This window comes from Ranitomeya imitator, chromosome 1 (assembly GCF_032444005.1).
Source record: "Ranitomeya imitator isolate aRanImi1 chromosome 1, aRanImi1.pri, whole genome shotgun sequence".
NCBI classification, from domain to species: Eukaryota; Metazoa; Chordata; class Amphibia; order Anura; family Dendrobatidae; genus Ranitomeya; species Ranitomeya imitator.
The window spans coordinates 371183188-371208605 of NC_091282.1; the positions used below are offsets into that span (position 1 = coordinate 371183188).

At 44.6% G+C, this 25418-nt stretch overlaps 1 protein-coding gene across 1 annotated transcript in view; it reads left to right on the forward strand.

The window, feature by feature from the left end:
* Positions 1-791: 791 nt before the first annotated feature.
* OXA1L (OXA1L mitochondrial inner membrane protein) overlaps positions 792-25418 on the forward strand; it is a 30672-nt gene continuing 6045 nt past the window's right edge. The window contains exons 1-8 of the mRNA XM_069761533.1: positions 792-913; positions 10182-10298; positions 14219-14450; positions 14549-14692; positions 14953-15038; positions 17136-17300; positions 17383-17487; positions 17603-17765. Of these exons, the coding sequence (XP_069617634.1) occupies positions 821-913; positions 10182-10298; positions 14219-14450; positions 14549-14692; positions 14953-15038; positions 17136-17300; positions 17383-17487; positions 17603-17765 (1105 nt within the window). The 5' untranslated portion in view covers positions 792-820. The remainder of the gene's footprint in view (positions 914-10181; positions 10299-14218; positions 14451-14548; positions 14693-14952; positions 15039-17135; positions 17301-17382; positions 17488-17602; positions 17766-25418) is intronic.

The window sequence follows — 25418 nt, forward strand, 5'->3', positions numbered from 1 at the left end:
AAAAACTTCCTCAATTGTAGACTTTGTTATAAAGGTTGGCCCGCGACTTTGTCCAAGTTTTTAATTTTTCAGGCTCGTGTAGTTCAGTTTGACATCCCTGCGCTGACGCGTTTTAAAGGCCTTAAACCTTTCCAGGGGTTTGTATCTGGAAAATAAACTAATTTATTCTAACAACTCCAAGCTCAGCTAGTGCAGGGTGCCCCATGGTCTGCAAGATGAGACGTTCCAAAAGCCGCCGGACTGCAGAAACCTGTGCTTGTCTGCAGTGTTTAGACTTGGGCAATGCCTGCTGCGCGCGTTCCTTGACCGCTGCAGCCAATCACAACCTGCAACTTTTCTCCATTAACCTGCGCTGGATGCAGCCAACGGGCATCAGTTTTCTACTTATCGAAGCCCCTGGAAAAAGGCTCTTTTTCTGCTCTTTTCAATTACTAATTTAGCTCCAGTTGCCTCATCTATGACAATATTTCTGTCACATTATACCAGGCTGAACGCTACGCAATGGGCGTCATTTTTTTTTTATTAATAAGTGGCACTATTTAGCCATGGAAACCGCAGTCAGCTTTTCACGACCATTACTTTCCATTCTGTTCTGCAGTGCTATTAAAAAGTGGGTCCGCCATTAGTGACCTGCAGTCTGTGAAGTGAACCCGCTCTGATATCTGTGACTGACTGAGTGACTGACTGTGTATTATCACTGCACATGAGCGCCCGCGCTCCCGCTTCCTGTCAGGTAGGAGCCCGCCTCCAGCTGTGTACGCACTGCGCCTGCGCGTGACCTGCCTGTCCTCGGTCCCTAACTAGTGACGTCACGAGTAATATGGCGGCCTTCAGCATGGAAGCAGCATGCCGGGCAGTGTTGGGCCGAAGGCTGCAAAGCGTCTGGAGGATGACAGAGGTTGCAGAGCGGCAGGTCAGGGCTGTGTTACATGTGAATATGGCGGAAGTGTCAGGTCTGAGCGCTGCTGAATGATTACAGGTGCGAGGGAGAAGATCCCTGGAGGTCATGGCTCTCCTCATGATGTGTAAGGTCCGGACTGTAGCAGAGGCTTCATCCTGTGCCCTGAGAGAGCAGATCCTGGGCACGTATGTGAGTGGTGGCCTCTTACAGCAGCCTGTCACTGAGCACAAGGCCAAGATCTCCTCCACTGTGTGTGGCCATTGTGGGTGATCTGGTGACGAGGGGCATGTGACTAGCGGAGAGCATCCCTGTGTGTGTGGCCGGGCTGCGCCATCACCTGTACATGCCCCATCACCTGTACATGCCCCATCACCTGTACATGCCCCATCACCTGTACATGCGCCATCACCTGTGCATGCGCCATCACCTGTGCATGCGCCATCACCTGTGCATGCCCCATCACCTGTGCATGCGCCATCACCTGTGCATGCGCCATCACCTGTGCATGCGCCATCACCTGTGCATGCCCCACCACCTGTGCATGCCCCATCACCTGTGCATGCCCCATCACCTGTGCATGCCCCATCACCTGTGCATGCCCCATCACCTGTGCATGCCCCATCACCTGTGCATGCCCCATCACCTGTGCATGCCCCATCACCTGTGCATGCCCCATCACCTGTGCATGCCCCATCACCTGTGCATGCCCCATCACCTCTGCATGCCCCATCCCCTCTGCATGCGCCATCACCTCTGCATGCGCCATCACCTCTGCATGCGCCATCACCTCTGCATGCGCCATCACCTCTGCATGCGCCATCACCTCTGCATGCCCCATCACCTCTGCATGCGCCATCACCTCTGCATGCGCCATTGGTGTCATCATTGTAACTGCGTCGTGCACTCCGCTCACTTTATAGGGGTTGTCCAGGATGAGGAAAACAGCGCCACCTCTGGCCATGTGCTGTGACTTGGCCCCATTGGAGTGAAGGTAGCACAGCTGCAATGCCATGTACAGATCACAGTCAGGGGGCGCTGTTTCTCAAAGAAAGCAGTCATGGTTTTCTCTATCCTGGGTATTTCTTTAAAGGGAATTTTGTCAGTTGATTTTTTTTTTTGTAGGATGCTAATGGTACCTGGAAAAAGTGCTCGGGCAGCCCTTTCAGAATATGCAACGTTTATTGCTGTACTTTCTGCCGTTTTCTTGCTGTAAACTCTGCACACGTCCGTCAGACACCAGCTGGTCAAGTGTATGTAAATGAAAAGTAAATATGCCCCCTGCCCACAATCCCACCCACCCCTCTGTGCTGTATTCCGGGATAGTAAATGACACTACAGGAAAAAATTAAACCCCATATGCGCAGGCCTAGAGAGGCATCTCTCATGAGCAAGATTTTATTATCCCTGATGTTGACACCGAAGGGGGGTAGGGGGAAATATTTCCTTTTGATTTACATACCTGTGACTAGTCGGTGCAGGACTGTGAGTTATGCCGAGCTTCCAGCAAGAAAACAGCACAATCTGCTGCAATAAATGTTACATACCCTGAAGATACCATTATTATGCTACGAAACCATCACCGGACAAATTCCCTTTATCATTCCCATCAGCTTGATTTATCAGGCAGAGGGCAACAACAGTGTTATTTTTGTCTCCATGTAAATAATCTCGTACATTTACGGATGTACCAGAGATGTGCAGTAGATGCGGGTTCCACCAGTGAGAACCGCACATGTCTCGTGACCAGTCAGAATTCCCATACCCTTCTACGCTGCGCACAATGGGGCCCTGGTCTCCCGATGTATGAAAGTCTTACTGGTGGGACCTGCATGTACCATACATATATGGCATATCCTGACAACATGCCAAAATGTACAAATGAGGTGAGATACTCTTTTAATTGTATAAGCTGTATATTGTATTTACCTATTCAGCAGGCTACCGCTAAAAAAAAAAATCACTCAGTACATGGTTTGTTTGTTTTTTTGCAATGGGTCTCTAAAGCAGATGGATACCACTGTGTCCATTCATACACCAATCTGACGTGTGAACATACGAGTCTGCAGTAGTTCTTCATTTGTTTGGTGAGGACCGTTATAAATGGAGAATCGAAATGATAATAGTTACGGTATTTAGTAATTTGTTCTGAAGATCTCAAATGGTTTTTGGGCTTAACTTAAATTTCTGCAGTTACTTGTTGACTGCATATTGCCCAATTTTGACAATGTTCAATATATGCGTTGTCAGGATTCCCCTCCGTTTCCAGTTTGAGTGGTCATCATGTGACCTCAAGTATACAATTTACAACTTCTTCTGCTTCTTTCAATGTTCTTTCAATCTAGTCTACAAGTGACCGCAAGTATATAAAGCGCAGGGGAATCTTGTGCATACTGTCAAGATTTGGCAATCTGCAGTCATAAAGTGACTACACAATTTTTTTTTTGTTGAGCCTGAAAAACACCTTTAAAGTGTTTTGTACCAAGTATTGAAGTTATTCCCATAATCAGATGCGGTGCTAATGGTCAGACCCTGAGCAATTAGGAATTGTCCCCTATCCTTTTGGTACGGGCTACAAAACCCTTAAGAAACTTTAGGAAAATAAATAATATATGGATGTTATGCTATTGGGAACTGACATATATACGCAAGCGCGGTTTCCTACATTAACATATTGTAATGGACTAATTAGCATTTATAAAGAACATAACTTTTTTTTTTCATAATGATCCTATGATGGGTCAGACTATAAATTGCTAAGACAAGCGCTGACTGAGCAGCTTGAGGTCAGATGACACCTTTCCCTTTTCTTTGGTATATGCAAGATGAGCTACTTGTCTGGGGACATGTTCATGCTCCATTTAATCCTTTACACCGACGTACCCCCGGGTTCACATTGCGTTAAACAGCAGCCCGTTCAACACATACGTGAACGGGCCGCTGACGCAAGTGCCGACATTCTTCATCGCGCTACCGCAGATAGCGCATCTGCTAGCTCTATCTGCGCTACCAGTGACGGACCTGGAAACGCTGCAGCTCGCGTCTCAGGTTCCATCACTCAATGACAGCACATCCCTAGCGCACGCCCATTGTGGGCGTGCGCTAGCGATGCGTCCGACATAGGCGTTAATGGCGGCCTTAACGGACTCCGTTACACCGCGTTTATGCCGCGGTGTAACGTAGTCCGCCTAACGGACGCCCATAACGCAGTGTGAAACCAAATGGACTTGTAGTCCTTGTAGTCCAGAAAAGAGAACCATGAACGTAAAAAGCAAAAAACTTTATTAAAAATTCATATGCAAATTGCCTCTTCTGAGAAAAAGAGGACTTAAACTCTATAGCGCCACCTGTTGGAAGTAGCGATCCTACAAGTCACAATCGACTCTTTAACGAGTCGTGCAATATGACTTAGGATAAAAGCCAAATTAGTATCTCAATTCGCAGACACAGTGTTTCGGGCTGTTGGCCCTCGTCAGTGCGAAGCATGAGAACTAATTTGGCTAGGTGAGAGGTTCTGGACTGGGGTCTACGGGGTATCGTTTCTCCTTATGGAGAGTGACATACCATCTCTGGCATGTCAAGGTATGGATGCTTATTCGCCGTGCAGTGCTCCTCTGGGAAATATAATATGCAAATTGCCTCTTCTGAGAAAAAGAGGACTTAAACTCTATGGCGCCACCTGTTGGAAGTAGCGATCCTACAAGTCACAATCAAATCTTTAACGAGTCGTGCAATATGACTAAAGGTACCTTCAAACATAACGATTTCGTTAACGATATCGTTGCTTTTTGTGACGTAGCAACGATATCGTTAACAAAATCGTTATGCGTGACAGCGACCAACGATCAGGCCCCTGCTGGGAGATCGTTGGTCGCTGGGAATGATCAGGACTTTTTTTTTGGTCACTGATCACCCGCTGTCATCGCTGGATCGGTGTGTGTGACGCCGATCCAGCGATGTGTTCACTGGTAACCAGGGTAAATATCGGGTTACTAAGCGCAGGGCCGCGCTTAGTAACCCGATGTTTACCCTGGTTACCATTGTGAAAGTTAAAAAAAAACCAAACAGTACATACTTACATTCCGGTGTCTGTCACGTCCCCCGGCGTCAGCTTCCCGCACTGACTGTGTCAGCGCCGGCCGTAAAGCAGAGCACAGCAGTGACGTCACCGCTGTGCTCTGCTTTACGGCCGGCGCTGACACAGTGCAGGGAAGCTGACGCCGGGGGACGCGACAGACACCGGAATGTAAGTATGTACTGTTTGGTTTTTTTAACTTTTACAATGGTAACCAAGGTAAACATCTGGTTACTAAGCGCGGCCCTGCGCTTAGTAACCCGATGTTTACCCTGGTTACCCGGGGACTTCGGCATCTTGGTCGCTGGAGAGCTGTCTGTGTGGCAGCTCTCCAGCGACCACACAACGACCTAAACAGCGACGCTGCAGCGATCGGCATCGTTGTCTATATCGCTGCAGCGTCGCTAAATGTGACGGTACCTTTAGGATAAAAGCCAAATTAGTATCTCAATTCGCAGACACTGTGTTTTGGGCTGTTGGCCCTCGTCAGTGCGAAGCATGAGAACTAATTTGGCTAAAATCCATACAAATTCCTGCAAGACCTAAGGAATATTCAAACAAGCATGTCCATTAGGAGGGACCCTCAGTACAGCGACAAAACAGCTCCACATATCAAGCATGGTAAATATGACTCCAAGATCTGAAAAATTAATTATAAGGAATAAACATCAGTAACCATGTACACATTAAAACATATGTGCTGAATAGCCAATTTAGAGCCAGAGAGGATACTGGCAAAGGACACTGTCAATACCAAAGATTGTATTCTAAATGAACCTAATTACTGGACACCTTGTAATAAAGTGAAAAATCTCAAACAACCCGTGAAATCCTAATTAGAAAGAATGTCATACCGGAGATCAGCAATGGTGGATGGGTAAACATTAGTGATGAGCAAATATACTCGTTACTCGAGATTTCTCGAGCATGCGCGGGTGTCCTCCGAGTATTTTTTAGTGCTTGGAGTTTTAGTTTTTAGCGCCGCAGCTGAATGATTTACATCTGTTAGCCAGCATAAGTACATGTGGGGATTCCCTAGCAACCAGGCAACCCCCACATGTACTTATGCTGGCTAACAGATGTAAATCATTCAGCTTTGGCAAGAAAAACTAAAACTCCAAGCACTAAAAAATACTCGGAGGACCCCCGAGCATGCTCGAGAAATCTTAAGTAAAGAGTTAATTCGCTCATCACTAGTAAAGATATTACCTATAGTGTCACACGACAGTGGGCGATGCCAGGACCCGGAGCCAGAAACAGTGCCGACCTAGGGACCTTCCTCACCCCAACGCGTGTTTCACGCTAGCTTCTTCCGGGGGCGTCCTCATTCACATTCTCATGTACGGCACCATGGCATTAATGGTGCTATATAAATAATAATAATTTATAGGACATTTCATAACTTTCCCAAATTCTTATAAAAAAATATTCTCCACAAACTGTATTGAACTACTGTACCCGTTTTATTATATATTTTAGCAGTCAGTCGGTCCATTTTATTCCGACTCAACCAAAATGGGCTCCGACTACTTCAACTCAAAAATATTACCCGGATCCGTACATTCCTCAACCAGTAATCTGCAAAAACCCTAGTGCATGCCCTCATCATCTCCCGCCTCGACTACTGTAACCTCCTGCTCTGTGGCCTCCCCTCTAACACTCTCGCACCCCTCCAATCTATTCTAAACTCTGCTGCCTGACTAATCCACCTGTCCCCCCGCTATTCCCCGGCCTCTCCCCTTTGTCAATCCCTTCATTGGCTCCCCATTGCCCAGAGACTCCAGTACAAAAGCCTAACCTTGACATACAAAGTCATCCACAACCTGTCTCTTCCATACATCTGTGATTTCGTCTCCCGGTACCTACTTGCACGCAACCTCCGATCCTCACAAGATCTCCTTCTCTACTCCCCTCTTCTTCCCACAATCTCATACAAGATTTCTCCAGTGCATCCCCCGTCCTCTGGATCTCTCTACCCCAACAGAGACTCGCCTACTGTGGAAACCTTCAAAAGGAACCTGAAGACCTACCTCTTCCGACAAGCCTACAACCTGCAGTAACCACCTATCCACCAAACCACTGCACGACCAGCTCTGCCATTACCTATTGTATCCTCACCCATCCCTTGTAGATTGTGAGCCCTCGCGGGCAGGGTCCTCTCTCCTCCTGTACCAGTTGTGACTTGTATTGTTTAAGATTACTGTACTTGTTTTCTATTATGTATGACTCTCCTCTAATGTAAAGTGCCATGGAATAAATGGAGCTATCTACTATATAATTGTCTAAGGGTCACTTCCGTCTGTCTGTCCTTCTGTCACGGTTATTCATTCGCTGATTGGTCTCGGCAGCTGCCTGTCATGGCTGCCGCGACCAATCAGCAACGGCCACAGTCCGATTAGTCCCTCCCCTACTCCCCTGCACTCACTGCCCGGCGCCCGCCCGCTCACCAGGGTTAATGGCAGCGGTAATGGCCCGCGGTGTAACGCACTCCGTTACCGCTGCTATTAACCCTGTGTGTCCCCAACTATTTACTATTGATGCTGCCTATGCGGCATCAATAGTAAAAATGTCATGTTAAAAATAATTTAAAAAAAAAAACCTGCTATACTCACCATCCGCTGCCTTTCCCGCTCCTCGCCACGCTCCTGGGACCGCTCCATTGCAAGCGGCAGCTTCCGGTCCCAGGGCTGGTGTGCGACAAGGACCTGCCGTGACGTCATGGTCATGTGACCGCGCGCTACGTCATCATAGGGCCTGCTCACACCAGCCCTGGGACCGGAAGCTGCCGCTTGCAATGGAGCGATCCTGGGAGAGTGGCGAGGAGCGGGAAAGGCGTCGGATGGTGAGTATAGCAGGACTTCAACGGGCCTTCGGAAGGTGAGTATATGTTTATTTTTTTTATTTTTTTTAAGTCTCTATACTACGTGGGTCTGTGCTGGCCAATATACTACGTGACTGGGCAATATACTACGTGGCTCTGCTATATACTACGTGGCTCTGCTATATACTACGTGGCTCTGCTATATACCACGTGGCTCTGCTATATACTACGTGGCTGGGCAATATACCGTACTATGTGGCTCTGCTATACAGGTCCTTCTCAAAAAATTAGCATATAGTGTTAAATTTCATTATTTACCATAATGTAATGATTACAATTAAACTTTCATATATTATAGATTCATTATCCACCAACTGAAATTTGTCAGGTCTTTTATTGTTTTAATACTGATGATTTTGGCATACAACTCCTGATAACCCAAAAAACCTGTCTCAATAAATTAGCATATTTCACCCATCCAATCAAATAAAAGTGTTTTTTAATAACAAACAAAAAAACCAACAAATAATAATGTTCAGTTATGCACTCAATACTTGGTCGGGAATCCTTTGGCAGAAATGACTGCTTCAATGCGGCGTGGCATGGAGGCAATCAGCCTGTGACACTGCTGAGATGTTATGGAGGCCCAGGATGCTTCAATAGCGGCCTTAAGCTCATCCAGAGTGTTGGGTCTTGCGTCTCTCAACTTTCTCTTCACAATATCCCACAGATTCTCTATGGGGTTCAGGTCAGGAGAGTTGGCAGGCCAATTGAGCACAGTAATACCATGGTCAGTAAACCATTTACCAGTGGTTTTGGCACTGTGAGCAGGTGCCAGGTCGTGCTGAAAAATGAAATCTTCATCTCCATAAAGCATTTCAGCCGATGGAAGCATGAAGTGCTCCAAAATCTCCTGATAGCTAGCTGCATTGACCCTGCCCTTGATGAAACACAGTGGACCAACACCAGCAGCTGACATGGCACCCCACACCATCACAGACTGTGGGTACTTGACACTGGACTTCAGGCATTTTGGCATTTCCTTCTCCCCAGTCTTCCTCCAGACTCTGGCACCTTGATTTCCGAATGACATGCAAAATTTGCTTTCATCAGAAAAAAGTACTTGGGACCACTTAGCAACAGTCCAGTGCTGCTTCTCTGTAGCTCAAAAGTGGCTTTACCTGGGGAATGCGGCACCTGTAGCCCATTTCCTGCACACGCCTGTGCACGGTGGCTCTGGATGTTTCCACACCAGACTCAGTCCACTGCTTCCTCAGGTTCCCCAAGGTCTGGAATCGGTCCTTCTCCACAATCTTCCTCAGGGTCCGGTCTCCTCTTCTCGTTGTACAGCGTTTTCTGCCACATTGTTTCCTTCCAACAGACTTACCATTGAGGTGCCTTGATACAGCACTCTGGGAACAGCCTATTTGTTGAGAAATTTCTTTCTGGGTCTTACCCTCTTGCTTGAGGGTGTCAATGATGGCCTTCTTGACATCTGTCAGGTCGCTAGTCTTACCCATGATGGGGGTTTTGAGTAATGAACCAGGCAGGGAGTTTATAAAAGCCTCAGGTATCTTTTGCATGTGTTTAGAGTTAATTAGTTGATTCAGAAGATTAGGGTAATAGGTCGTTTAGAGAACCTTTTCTTGATATGCTAATTTATTGAGACAGGTTTTTTGGGTTATCAGTAGTTGTATGCCAAAATCATCAGTATTAAAACAATAAAAGACCTGACAAATTTCAGTTGGTGGATAATGAATCTATAATATATGAAAGTTTAATTGTAATCATTACATTATGGTAAATAATGAAATTTAACACTATATGCTAATTTTTTGAGAAGGACCTGTATACTATGTGGCTAGGCAATATACTATGTGGCTGGGCAATATACTATGTGGCTGGGCAATATACTGTGTGGCTGGGCAATATACTGTGTGGCTGGGCAATATACTACGTGGACATGCATATTCTAGAATACCCGATGCGTTCGAATCGGGCCACCATCTAGTAATAATAATATGCACATGCCAAATTTTAATTATTTGATCCCATAAATTTAATTTATGCCTATATTTTTCTCACTTCACCGATTTGGACTATTTATTGCTTCTGCATCACACACACATAAATCAGATTACAAAAATATTTAAACACAGGTTGTAATGTTACAAAATAGGTAAAAAGCCTATTTGCAAGCCTCTGTACTTCATATAACTTAGTGTAGAGGGCCACTTTGATAAAATCATGCCAGTGAGCCACTGTCTCCATGGAACATGCCGTGAGTAGTTCACATAAAAGCTGTTGTAATAGTAATATTTATGTTTTGGAATAATGAAAAATCAATGAGGACTCTAACTGATTTTGTGTTGTATTGTGTTTTTCAGTATCACAGATGCCCATCTACAGCTCGTTTACACAGGGTGCGAGCTGCTGGGACACATCAGCTCCTGTTCTTCACAAATGTTCGCCACCAAAGCACTGTAAACACTGCTGCCAGTCAGGTAAATATTCAGACTTGGTGATCAATATGAAGGAGACTTTATATCTGCTGCCACCTCCGCAGCATTGGAGAGCTAATGCTGCACCTGCTATGAGTGAGTAAAGCGTATAGCATTTTTAATGTATACAGGCCTACACAATAAAGGCTATAGCAAAGGAGTAGGATAAAATATAACCCTTAATCAGGAAACTAAATGTCACTCTCTTGGCTACATAGACAAACAAGAACACACTGACTTATAGGGAACCTGTCAGCAGGATTGTGCACAGTACCCTACAGACAGTGTCAGGTCGGCGCCGTTATACTGATTACAATGATACCTGGGTGATGAAATCCGTCTTGTGGTTGTTGTGTAATCTTTATTTTCAGTTTTGAGTTAATGATTTGCTTGTGCTTCGGGGCGGCCTGTGGGGGTTTTCGTGTGGTACTCTGCTTAGTTATTCATACTACTGACAGGTCACTGATCCCTCACTGACCTGCCCCCTAGTTTACATCATGAATGCCTGTACATGCGTTAAAAAAAAACACCTGCAGGCAGATACCAGCCGTGGCACCTGCTCTGCAGCAAAATTGCATGTTTTATGTTCCAATAATACATTTTTTAGCTACAGGAAAGAAATAAAAAAAACTCAATTTGAAAATGGCGCCCGCTGCTCCTGTGCAGTAGCTGCTATCGGTGTAGCTGTGATCCGAGAGCTGCTACTTTTATCTTACCCTTTTTGCAGTAGCTTATTTGTATAATTATTACTGTGTACTATTCTACATAGATTTTTTGGATTTATGCGAAATGCTTAAGTCTATAAAATAAATTCTTTATCCATCATGTGCTCATGTCACTTTGTGCTCTATCACTGATGTGATGAGCTGCAAGTGCGCAGCTGATACACAAAGCCAGGCTCTTGCTATAGCTGCTATAAATCATTGTTGCCATTCCAAGCAGCTTTAGTAGTGACAGAAGCTGGCACCTTGCGATCACGTTGCTGGGTTGCCAGCGAGTTGCTGTGGCACCCTTAGGCTTGGCAATGGCCTGTAAGTCTATCAGATCTTGCCAGATACAGGTTCTGCTATCATTGAAACACTGACAGGCTAGGTAATGTACTGCATTACACAAGAAGCCAGTGTATTTATGCAATCATAAGATCACTTGTTCAAATCTCCTCGGAGACTAAAAAGTAGTTGGGGAAAAAAAATTACTTTTTCTTTTAACCCCTTTCTGACCTCGGAAAGGATAGTACGGGCGATCAGAGGAACGTATCTGCACCAAAATGGTATCATTAAAAACATCAGCTTCGCACCCAACCCCAGATCACGAAAAATGGAGTCTGGAATTTTTTTTTATCCACTTAGATAAAAAATAACCTGGACATGTTTGGTGTCTATGAACTTGTAATGACCTGGAGAATCACAATGGCAGGTCAGTTTTAGCATTTAGTGAATCTAGCAAAAAAGCCAAACAAAAAACAAGTGTGGGATTGCGCTTTTTTTGCAATTTCACCGCACTTGGATTTTTTTTCCCCGTTTTCTAGTACAGGACATGCTAAAACCAACTATGTGGTTCAAAAGTACAACTCGTCCTGCAAAAAATAAGCCCCCATATGGCCATATTGATGGAAAAATAAAAAAGTTATAGCTCTGGGAAGGAGGGGAGTGAAAAACGAAAACACAAAACCGAAAAAAGCTGGGGTTAATTAAAAAAAAATAAAAAATTACCTTCCCCAAGTTCCGTTGTAACAATAAAAATTAAAATTTAAACTAGAAAAAAATAAACGCCCTCTAAGCTATCATATATATTGCATTGCCGTGTCTGTAATGACTCATACTATTATATAATATAATTTGTCCCAAGCAGTGAACACTGCATTAGGAAAAAATCTCAAGTGCCGTTTTTGTTAATCCAGCAGTCAAACTTTTTTTTATAAATCCACGTATTTTATGCTGTTTTTCCTGCCAACACTTCAGTACCTGAATCAGAAATGTCCACAGTGAATACTTAACGTATGCATATACCCAAAATTCTCATACCTGAAAATGGTACAGCTGAATACTACCTCTTGTCTCAAAACAGTAAGGTGTTGCGCAGCTTCTTTTTTCTTTTTACAGAAAATTGTATTATTGTCAAAAAATATGGCAACACAAAAACAATTTTTGATTTTTTTTTTTTTTTAAATAGCGTATTTGTTGTCATACAACTACGCATAAATTCAAGCTTTGAAACATTTCAACGTGTGTTTTTTTACAGGGTTTTTTACTTGCGTTTGAGCAGGTGAAAAGTGCTGCAAAAATGCTGAAAGAATTGACATGCATTTTGAGAAAAAAAAGCATGGCTCAAAATATGCACAGAAAAACAAACTGCATGAGCAAGAGATTTCATAAATGTCCGCAGCATATTTTATGTTTGGTATTCTTCAAAGTGGTGCCACTGACAAATACAATACATCCCGCAAAAACAAGCAGTCATTCAGCTATGTCAGCGGACTAAATGTGATAACTCCTGGAAAGCCTCAATGAAAAAAGCTAAAAAGAAAATAAAAACTCTTACTCCTGAAGGCCTAAGATGGGTGAGTCTTTAAATGGTTAAGGAAGAAGCAATGCAAGCAGCGATGTGATAGAAGTCCTATTTTTTCACTTGACTTTTCCGTAATATAAGTAAGGGTTAATTTACTAGCGTCTTATAAATCCCTATTTTTGCATTTGCTTTCCGAAACCTTTGTTCAGTAAACAAATCTTTCTTATATGAGACTTAATATACATAGACCAAACATTCACAGAGTTTCAATGCCAAGCTATAATATCATATCAAAGTTTGCTGATGTCAAAAACGCCCCATCATTTTACTACCCGGGGAAAATAAGTTCCAAGAAAACCTAGTCAGGTCCTATTGTTCCATCCAGATGCAACTGCAGTCAAAATCTAGATCCAGTTGAATATAGAATATCGATCATGGATCAAATATTGTCTACTGCTCCATGGGGGGGTGGTAATCTGTAACCTGTCTAATGAATGCAGTATGTCGTGAAGAACCAGTAGATGCCAATAATATATTGCTGTCTATTGATGATACTCACAAAACGTTTTAAAATGTGAATGTATTAAAGTGAAACTCTGGAGGGAGATCTGTGTCCGACTCATAAATCTTAACAGCTCATTTACATACTACGAAAAATGAGGATTTCTCAAAAATAAGCCATCAGATCTCAGATATCGAGGTATGTTAGGGATGATCCTACTGACTGGTTCCCTTTAAAAAATATTCCTGATTTGTGAGATTGCTAATAAACTGCTATATATTTTGTATCTAATGGTTCTGCACCATACACTCCTGTTTATCAGTCAGGATGCAGATTTCCAAACCTACCTGTGCAGGAGACAATTTTCGATCTGTGGCAGGGAAGGTGAATATTTGCTGACTGCAGCTGCGTCTGGCTAGAACAAGAGTTGAACCTGACCTTGGTTTTCCTGGATGGCAAAATGATGGTGAGTTTTTGACATCACCAAACTTTAGTGGTATTTTAGCAGCTTGGTTTTGAAGAGCTGCCAACTCTTGAACTTTGTTGCACAGACTTGGGATTTGGTGACTTATCCCATTCACTGGCCACTCCTCTAAAGCTAATAGGTGCGGGGCCTCATCAACCCATCTGTATCATTTATATACTTCAGTGTGCCCTTCACATCTAGATACTGAAGAAAGATCTGAGGCATTTACTTGTACAGGCAAGGCTGGTCAATAACTGTGTGCGCATCCAGAACGGACAGCATGTTCAATGTGACAGATCGGCATTAGTCTGTGTACAGGAAATATGGAAGATGATGGGTTTAATCGGTGGCTTACAGTTGCATTTTTATGTTTCTTCTTTTTGCTCTAGGACTTGTTTATTTCCTTTTGGATTAGCCATATAGTCTCATTGTCATGTTTCTTTTTAGATCCCAGTGGTCTCCGAGGCACAGTTACCACCATCCCCTTCAGTTCCTGAAGCTCTCCTTCCACCACCAGTCTCTGAAGTTGCACCCACAGTGATAGAAACGCTTGGTCAGGTGGATCAAACTTTGAGTGAACTGGGCCTTGGGGGATACAGTCCTGTTGGTTTGATTCAAAACTTCCTGGAAATATTACACGTAGATGTGGGCATTCCCTGGTGGGGGGCAATTGTGACAGGTAATTGTATGCTCAGCACTCCGATATCTTCTGACCCCTTTATTGGACAGCGCCTATCCATGTACCGGTACTTACTGTCATATTGTGTTTTCTTTCAGGCACCATCCTTGCACGTATTCTGGTTTTTCCTCTAATAGTCAAAGGACAGAGAGAAGCAGCTAAACTGAATAACCACATGCCTCAAATCACCGTATTGTCAAGTAAAATGAGCGACGCCAAGCGATCAGGCAACAGGTTTGAATGTAAGAGCATAACTGGGTGATATAATAAACTAATGTAAAGAATAGGGAAGTAATTGCCTACGTCAGACACAAACTTCCCGGCTCTTATTTTCCAGAGGTTTTTTTTGTCACAGCAGTCACCAGATTGTGGTGGGCATCTCGCCTACTGTGGTATTACCATTGGTGACCAATAGCTTAGAAATTATATGAAACTATAGGTTAGAAAATGCTAGCATTGTATCATATGAGGTTTTTTTTTATTTGGTGTTTCTACTCATTAGTTTCCAAAGCATACTCCGACCTCACGCTGTATCAGAAGAAACATGATGTCAATCCTCTCCGTGGATTTTTGGTGCCTCTGGTCCAGGTATGGCGTGTTACGAAAATTGCTCTTTAGAAATAAAAAATAAAAATCCAACCACTGTATATTTCATCTTACATCACCATAATATATTTTTGATAAAGGATTTATATATTACCATTGAGACAATTTAGTTTTGATTTAGTCGGCCACATCACACTCAGCTTTTTGACACGTTTGGTCTTCCAAAATCTATGGTAACATTTTGTAAATTGAACATATACTGCTTTTGTGTTTTGTTTTGTTTTTTTCAACACCGCTTGGTCGGGTTATATTTTCTCCAAAAACTTTTCTAGGATGTCAAAAACCTGAGTAAATCTAAAAAGAATGGCAAAAAAGCACAAACATATGGGGCCTGACTCGATATTCCATTAGTTAGGTGTTTTTTTTTAAGCCTGTATTTGATTTTCTCTGAATTCTTCTTTTCATTTACACCTGTTATGAAGTCTATTTTATCCATTTACTTGTTTGTTTGTTTTTTCTTTGTTTGGTAATTTGGGGGGTGGTGTTTGTTTGTTTGTTTTTTTAGATGTTTGCGACAAATTCCTCAATTGTGAATGTATAAAAAGTCACAAAATTTTTGCACAAGTTCAGTCCTGTCCGCACCCCCCAGAGCGATTTTATGTATACCTTAAATTTTTGTGCAAACTTTTGTGTCAATTTAGCAGAGCATGTGAATTTTCAGTCTATAAATAAGCTGAAAATGGGTAAAATATGAAAACAAAGAACATTTTTTACTTTTTGAAAACTTCTTGAACCATGTGCACCCTTTTAAAGAATTTGGCGTCAAAACATCAGCTAATACCAGAAAGTAAAAAAGAAAAGTGACTTAAAAAGATAATAAAAAGTGCAAATGATTAATCGGGACCCTTGATGTTTTTTACATTTGTTTGAAAAGGATGTGTGTGTGAACCATGGGCCATCATTTCTGCTCTCCCAGATGAAGTGGTAGATCAGGCCTGGATGTTGTCTGCATAGTAGGGATCTTTGGTGGTATTACTGCTTTGTTCCTCTAAAGCAGGGGTGGGGAATCCTTTTTTTCTGCCAATGGCCATTTGGATATTTATACCATCCTTTGGGGGCCGTACAAACTCCACCCACAAAGTACATCCTGACTCTGGCACTGGTGTCAGGAAGTAATCTTTCATTGCATGCCCTTCAATGTTCAGTAGTGTGTGTGATAACAGAGCAAGAAGAAATTAATGAGCTGGTGACAATCAAAATACAGCTCCTTGCCCAAGAATGAGGTCCCCGAGAATCTGCTCCGAGGCCTGATAAAAGGTCATTGAGGGCCATAAATGGCCCTGGGACATGAGGGTCCCCACCCCTGCTCTAGAGGTTTGGTATGTTCAGGCTATGTACTCTATTGGGGATACTCATCTAAGGTCTTTTAGTTTTTTGTAGCATTTGTGGATTGTACTGGCGTGAAAATACTTCTCTTGACCCAATTTGCGCTCTACCCTCCCTATGCAGGTAGCCTCCATTCCCTTTTTTCTCTTCTGGATAAGCTGTTGGGTATCTGATGTATATGCACAACTCTAATATTTCTTTATTTCTTATAGATTTTTTATTTTTCAAAGTCTTTCACTCATCCCATTATTTTGGCATTTATAACTTACGGGTAATGTGATATTATAAACATTAGGTATATACACGTTCTCTAACCCCCGTCGCTCCAGGACAGGCTGTTACAGTGGTGACAGCTTGGACAGGGAGCGATGACATCCCATTTTTCCCTTACCTGGCCCCTAAATTCATGTGATTGGCTGCAGCAGTCGGATCACTGGAACCAGACATCTGCTGTACGTCGAATGAATTCACCTGACTCGTGCAGCCAATCACAGGCCTCACCAGTCAGTGGAGCTTAAAATACCGCTATCGCTTTGCCTCCAAGCCTATTCTAGAGTAACAAAGGCCTAATTTATGACATTTTTGTGAGTCTGACAACGTTTAGAGTGCTGGTAAGAATCTTGATTTAATAAGGCTATAATTACTAGCATTGTATTGCATAAGTTCTTCTTGTTCCATATAACTTGATAATACCTGCATAGAACTCTATGGTTCCATTCTGCATACAGTAACACTGTTATCTTCATCCTCTAGGCACCTATATTTATTTCCTTTTTTGTGGCCCTGAGACAGATGTCTTATCTTCCTGTTCCAAGCCTGCAAACTGGTGGTCTCTGGTGGTTTGCCGACCTAACTGTAGCTGACCCATATTATATCCTGCCGCTAGTAGTCACAACCAGCATGTGGGCAGTTCTAGAGGTAAAGACTTGTGTTGTTAACCTCTTATTAGTGTTACTTCTTGGTATATAGTCTAGTTCCAGATTGTTCTTTTTTTCCCTAGCTTGGAGCAGAGTCTGGAGTAAATAATCCTAATCTCAAAATCATGAAGACAGTTTTTCGTGTTATGCCGCTGATTGTTTTGCCTATCACAATCAACTTCCCCACTGTAAGTAGCCCACCCGAGTATTGCGAGCAGACTCACTTACTGTCTGTATGCGCTGTGATTTATGTGAACAGCAAGTGGCGCTTTAAAATTGAACTTTTCTGCTGTTCTTCCACAGGCTGTTTTCACATATTGGGTCACTTCAAACTTTTTCTCTATAGCCCAAGTGGCTTTCTTAAGAATTCCTGCTGTCCGACAGAAGCTGAGGATACCAGATCAAATCAAGCATGATCCATCAGTTCTCCCTAACCAGGATGGCTTCTTAAAGAGCCTGAAAAGTGGTCAGTTTTATTAGATTTACTGTGATGTGTGTTGCTTGTTCTTATTGGGTTTTTTTTGTTTGTTTTTTTCTGTTTATGGTTATTGCTCCTTCGTGACCCGGGGTATTTTCCTTTTTGTTTTTGCTCCCCTCCTTCCAGAGCCATAACTTTTATTTTTTTGTCAATATGGCCATGTGTGGGCTTATTTTTTGTGGGAAGAGTTGTACTTTTGAACAACATCATTGGTTTTAGCAAGTCATGTACTAGAAAACGGGAAAAAAAATTCCAAGTGTGGTGAAATTGCAAAAAAAGTGCAATCCCACACTTGTTATTTGTTTGGCTCTTTTGCTAGGTTCACTAAATGCTAAAACTGACCTGCCATTATGATACTCCAGGGCATTATGAGTTCATAAACACTAAATATGTCAAGATTATGTCTTATCGAAGTGGTGAAAAAAAATTCCAAACTTTGCTAAAAAAAAAAAAAAAAAATGTTGCGCCATTTTCCGATACCCGTAGCGTCTCCATTTTTCGTGATCTGGGGTCTGCTTATTTTTTGCGTACCGAGCTGACGTTTTTAATGATACCACTTTTGTGCAGTTCTTTTGATCGCCTGTTATTGCATTTTAATGCAATGTTGCGGTGACCAAAAAAATTAATTCTGGCGTTTCGAATTTCTTTCTCGCTACGCTGTTTAGCGATCAGGTTAATCCTTTTTTTTATTGATAGATCAAACAATTCTGAACGCGGCGATACCAAATATGTGTATATTTGTTTTTGTTTTGTTTTTTTGTTTTTTTCATTGCTTTATTTTGAATGGTGCAAAAGGGGGGGTGATTTAAACTTTCTCCTTTGCCTCATTGGGGGACACAGACCGTGGGTGTATGCTGCTGCCAATAGGAGGCTGACACTAAGTGATACAAAAAAAAGTGATCTCCTCCCCTGCAGCATATTCCTTCCTGCTGGCTCTCGGTTAACCAGTTCTTGCTTAGTGTCTGTAGGAGGCACATGGGTCTGGTTCAGACCCCATCGTTCTTGTTTTATTTTTTACTTTTCTGTAAATTTTTATTTTTTTAATTAACAGAGTGAAGGGGGCGACGGATCCTTTCAAGGTTCCGATCTCCCCCGAACCATCAACAGGCGAGAACGTGGAGTGTCGCCTCCCCGTACCTTCTCCTGTGACGTGGGAAGCCATGCCTGAGCTCACTTCCGGGGCGACGGTTCATTCGGGTCCCGATCTCCCCACACCAGCAACGGGCGAGCACATGGATTGTCGCCTCTATGTATCCTCTCCTGGAGCCAGCCCTAATGCCGGACAACTGGCCCTGTCCACCCGGGGACTGAACTCCGTGGATGTACAGAGGCCCCTCTTTATGGCGTCTGAGCAGCCCCCACTGTCCCACCCTTGTGAAAGCGGATGGCACAAGGAGGTGGACGGTTCATCTCCACCTCCCTAACAAAGAGATGATGGATTGAGGTTTATCGCTTTATCCCTGCACCGTTCACGCTGCAATACCTGACCTGCAGCAGAACAGCACAGTCATCCGCGGCGGCTCCATGCCGGGACGCGCACCAATTGTGAGTGAATCCAGTCAGCGATGGGCCCCTGCAGTGGGATATTAACATGCTGACAGGCAGCCGCAGCTTCCCTGTGGCCCACCTCCCTAAGGTAACGCTCCGGCTGGCTGCAAAAATTTAGCTCCCGTCTTCGGCCGATGTGTATGCCGCATCCCGGAAGTTGCGCCCGCACTATGGCATGCTAAGGCAGCTCCGCCCATCTTTTCTGGAGTTTTCTGTCTGGCACGGGAGCGTTCGCTTTTCTTGGCCCACTGCCCCTCTATTCTACCCCTGGTATTGCTCCCGCCGGCTGCAGAAATTTAGGCCCCGGCATGGGCCTATTCATGGAAGTCACGTGACTCCACCCACATCGTGTATGTGGCTCCGCCCCCAAATTGGCTCCTCTCGCTCTCTGCGAGACTTTATCACCTCTGCATCTACCGGTGGCCATCTTGGTCCACCCGGCCGGCAGGGGCGATGGTTTTTTGCAGTAAAAGGGGCACAACGACTCTGCAGCCGGGTAAGGAAATACTGCTCTCTTCCCTCCTGTACTTACATGAATGACCCGTATTATTCCCCGGTCTTAATGGAGGCACATGACCAGTATTCCCTGGTTTTAAAGGCACATGATCAAGATTCCCTGGTCTAAAAGGCACATGACCAGCATTTCCGGGTCTTAAAGGCATTTGACTAGCATTCCCTTGTCTAAAAGGCACATGACCAGTCCGAAGCTGGTCACCCTAAATGAACTCAGGAACCCTCTGCCGCCGATCCCAGCTTATACCAGAGTACCATATTTCCCCTGAGTGGGCTTCATCACTGCCACATCCCATGGCTTCTCTGATCAAGAGATTGAAGCCCTCCGTGAACACTCTGTGGCTCGGAGTGCTCGCAGGACCGATATATATGGTTCCTCTTACATGGGAGCCGTTGGCTAGCAGGGGCCACAAGTATTCTAGAAACGTACAGGCGCCTAGAAAATGGAAGCTTCATTTCCTGATCTCCCTCACCAATGATTTCCTGAGAACAAGACTCTGATATGGATCAGATACTGCCTTGGATCTGGACTCACCAGAGCTTCAGGAAAGGATGGATTTGCCTATTTATATCATCAACCAATCTCTGTTGATTGATTGAGGGCTATGGTTCTACTCCATATCACGCAGTGTCCCTCATAAGGAGACTAAACTCCCTCACAGAGCATTTGTCATTCACCCGGAAAGGGAGCGTCCGGATAAGCGATCCACTGGACAGAAGCCTCTGCAAGCGCGGTATCCTTTTTCAGCCAATATGCAAACACGTGGGGTGTCCCCTCCACATATACCCCCCTACGACATGGGATGCCATGCCTGGTCTGATTCTTAGGGGCGACGGGTCCTTTTAAAGGGCACCGATCTCCCCACACCATCAATAGACGAGCACATGGAGTGTCGCCTCCATGTATACTCTTCTGCAGCCAGGCCTAACACCGGAACCAGCCCTATCCACCTGGTGACCTGAACTGTGGATGTGCATTGGCACCCTTTTTTGGCGTCCATGCACCCCCCTCTGCAACTCCTCTATTTAGCAGATGATGCAAGAAGGCGGACGATCCCTCTCCACTTCCCTGTTAAGAGGGTGGTACATCGAGGGTGCATCATTTTAATTCTGCACTGTCAAAAGAGAGCGGAGGTAGCCAGAAACAGCTTTTCCTGACCTCCTGGATGCAGCCGCGCATTCTGCCACTTGCCAGATTAACCGGGTAGAGCCTCCTGTGGTTTGTCTACCAGTATTCCTGCCCGATGGGTCATCAATTAAAATTACAACGGACTGTCAGATAGCAAATCTGGTTCGGTCCGTCTTGCAGCCTCGGGTTCAGTGCTCTACCCTTCCTTAGCCACCACATGGGTTGCTCGAGCAGTGGTCTCCTGGTCAGAGACCTTAACTACTTTGATTCACATCAGCAACCTTTTCCTGAAGACAGTACAGCTGGTCAATCAAAATTTCTTGAGCGGGAGACTAGATGGTTCACGCCTCTCGGATGCAGCTAGTTGTGCTGCGCTGTCAGCAGCAAATGCCATTACACCCAGAAATGTGTGTCAAACAGAAATCAGTCCCAGGAGCGCTGAAGGAAACTGACAACATATGTAGTTTACCACAACGCGTTTCGACGGTAACCACCGTCTTCTTCAGGTGGGAACTCCCACCTGAAGAAGACGGTGGTTACCGTCAAAACGCGTTGTGGTAAACTACATATGTTGTCTGAGTTTCCTTCAGCGCTCCTGGGACTGATTTCTGTTTGACACACGCTCTTATCCTCCTTTTGGAGGTATTCAGCTGGAGCTGCGGTGGTGCTCGACAACTCCCTTTCATCTCCCCTTCCCTGGGTCGATTCCTCTGCGCTCCCCTCTGACCGCTTTCACTTATCTTTCTTATTACACCCAGAAGGGCATTATAGCTCAGAGTATGGAAGCGTACTCTGCATTCAAAAAGTTTGACATCACTCCCTAGGATTGCATGTTTCCTATAGACCCAACCAGCAGTGGAAGAATTGTCCAGGACGGTCTAGATCTAAGGGATCTTTGTTCCAAAAAGGGGGACCGAAAAATAAGACTGATCCTGGACCTCAAGCATTTACTAAGCTGGACATGGTCCTCCTTCTTCGGATGGAGTTCCTCCGCTCAGCCATTACTTCAACAGAAAAAGGGTGGATTTTCTGGCATCCACCAACATTTGAGATGCTTACCTTCACATTCCTATTTTCCCCTCTTCAAAAATTCCTTCACTTTTCCATTTGCAAACAACATTTTCAAGTCACGACCTTGTCCTTCGGCCTTGCTACTGCACCTTGAGTGTTCGCAGTGGTTATGGCGGCTGTCATGTTCCTCTTGCACCCTAGAATCGAGGTCGTCCTGCCCTATCCAATCGACTTTCTAGCCGCTCTTCCAGGACTACGCTGAGTCGTCTATATCAATTGCTATACCCTCTATCCTGGGCTGGCAGCTTCATCTAGACAGGTTTCCCTCTTTTCCAGCCCAGTAGATGTCCTTTTTGACGATGATCCTGGACACTTCCAGAGGGTTGGTATTTCTCCCTTGAGACCAGGTCGTGGTCCTTCAACTCAGAACTCACTTACTTGATCACTCATATTCGATTTGCTGGGAGGGTCATGAGGAAAAAAGGTGACAGCAATGGAAGCTGTTTCCTTCTCTCCGTTCGTTTTCTGTAGGTCAAACAGGCTTTCAGAGGATAGTCTCTGAGCTTCCTCCTTATCCTGGGGAGTTCCTTCCGGTTCAATGATTATTAGTGACTACCGATGCCAGCCTTCTTCTCCCGATATTTTTTTTTGTTTGTTTGTTTTTTTTGTTTTGTTCTGGGGATCTGAATGATACGGCTAGTCCTAGAGCAGGTCCTCTGCCTTCTGGCGGGTCACCCCATCCAAATTCAATTGGATAATGCCACGGCTGTGCCATACGTCAATCATCTAGCAGGTACCCTTGGTCAGGCAGCATGGACGAGGTACCTCACATTCTCTGATGGGCTGAGATCTATCGTTCGGTGATCTCGGCAGTACACATCCCAGGAGTAGATCTCTAGACGGTAGACTTCCTCAGCCATCAGGGTCCCGCCTCAAGTGAGTGGGAATTTCTCCCGGAAGTCTTCCATAAGATCTGTCTTCACTGGGGCACTCCAGATGTAGATCAGACTACAACGCCAGACTGAACGCCAATGTACTCGTATTCATGGATCGGCCTCAAGATCCAAAAGCAATTGCAGTGAAAGCTTTGGTTCTTCTGTGGTGCCAGGTCCGAAGGGCAGCGCAAGCTGCGCATGCCCGAAAAAAGAAAAAAAAAAAATGTTCCTGGGAGTCTTACAGTAGACTCCTTTTATTTTGATCCCGACAGACTTTACTATCAGTGAAGGTCGCCCCTTTTTTCTCTGCGATCTCGTCATCCTGACAAGTCTTCAGAGCTAGACGCTCTGTTCTTTCAGACTTTTTTCCTTATTGCTATCAAGGCAAGGTTGTCCTCAGGCCATCCCCGTCCCTTGTTACCATGATAGTATTGTATTCCCAATGTTACGAGGGCATCGTTCTTCCCTCATCTCTTTAGGCACCAGTCCATAAAACGGGAGGGATGGGTTCTCCATATTCTGGAAGAAGTGAGTGCTCTGAGTATGTACGTATCGTGCACGGCGTCCATCTGAAGGTTGGACACCTTATTTGGGCTTCCTGACGGTCAGAGGAAGGCTTCCTGACGGTTACAGGAAGGGTTTAGCCATTTTATCGGCCATGTTAGCCTGGTGGATTCGTTCCACCATCCAAGAGTCCTTCCGGGTTAGGCGTCAGCCTAACTCCACTCCACTCTGTCGATCGAGGTTTCTTGGGCTCTTGGCACCAGACGTCCGTAAAGCACGCCTGCAAGCTTGCGGGTTCGTCCAGTCCACATGCAGTCTTGAAGCACTATAATTCCCAGACTTCCGCATAAGTGAGTTTGGGCAGGCCGACTCTGCAGGCCACGGTGGTGCTCTTGTAAGTAGCGGTTACACAGGGCCTGATCTGATGTTGTACCCACCCAGGGACTGCTTTGGGACGTCCCACGGTCTGTGTCCCCCAATGAGGCGAAGGATAAATAGGGATTTTTGTGTACTCACCGTAAAATCCTTTTCTCCGAGCCATTCATTGGGGGACACAGCTCCCACCCTGTTATTAGCTTCTGCTTGTTTTATAGTTTGACATGCTATACTCTCATATATAATGCTATACTTTATATTGTTATTGATCTCCTACTGCTTTTGCCCCAAACTGGTTAGCTGAGGGCCAGCAGGAAGGTATATGCTGCAGGGGAGGAGCTAACTTTTTTTTGTATCACTTAGTGTCAGCCTCCTATTGGCAGCAGCATACACCCACGGTCTGTTTCCCCCAATGAATGGCTCGGAGAAAAGGATTTTACGGTGAGTACACAAAAATTCCTTTTTTTTTTTTTTTTCTTTTTTTTTTAACTTTTGCCATGCTTTAATAGCCTCCATGGGAGGCTAGAAGCTGGCACAACTCGATCGCCTGTGCAAAGCTCAGATCGCCCCTATGTAGTAGAATTGTTGCATTGCCATGCAAATTGCCTCATTTAATTTCACAGAGGAGCATTGCAGGGCGAATAAGCCTCCTTACCTTGACAAGCCAGCTGGTATGTCACTCTCCATAAGGAGAAACGTTACCCCTTAGACCTGCATTGCTATGAGTGCCGACCACAGGGTGGTGCTCATAGCACTCCGGCATCAACAACCATAGAGGTCTCCTTGAGACCTCTGGTTACTACGCCGATGCATCGCTGACCCCCGATCACGTGACGGGGGTCAGCGATGAGCGCATTTCCGTCCGGTTGACCGGAAGCTTTAGTTTAATGCCACTGTCAGCGTTTGACAGCGGCATTTAACTAGTTAATAGCGGCGGGTGAATCGCGATTCCACCCACCGCTATTGCAGGTACATGTCAGCTGTTTTGAACAGCTGACATGTCCCGGCTTTGATGTGGGCTCACCGCCGGAGCCCACATCAAAGCAGGGGATCTGACCTCGGATGTACTATCCCGTCCGAGGTCGGAAAGGGGTCAAAAGTGCAATTTAGAGTCCTGAAGTTCAGATATTCTGCACAAAGGTGCTGGTAACGCCTGCGTCAGAGGATCCTTCATTGAATTGGGGTAAAATAGCCCTTCACACCGCCTTTGTGGATACCCTGCAGATTATGGGGCAGAAAATCTGTAGAATATTGCACCTAATTGTCCATATATCCTGGGCTGCGGTTTCCGGACTGACCATTGATCGCCTGACCTGAAGCATCATAGTTCATCTGGCACTGCAGTTTGGTTTTCTTTTATAGTGAAAATCGCATTGCAGATGTGAATAAAATACATTGGTCTCTTACATTCACTGTTATATCTCTGTCTAATGTTTTCATTTATCTTTTGGGTTTCTTAACATTCCTTACATTGAAGGGTTGTTATGTCATTTTAATTATTATTATTATTATTTATTTATATAGCACCATTGATTCCATGGTGCTGTACATGAGAAGGGGTTACATACAAGTTACAAATATCACATACAGTAAACAAACTAACAATGACGGACTGATACAGAGGGG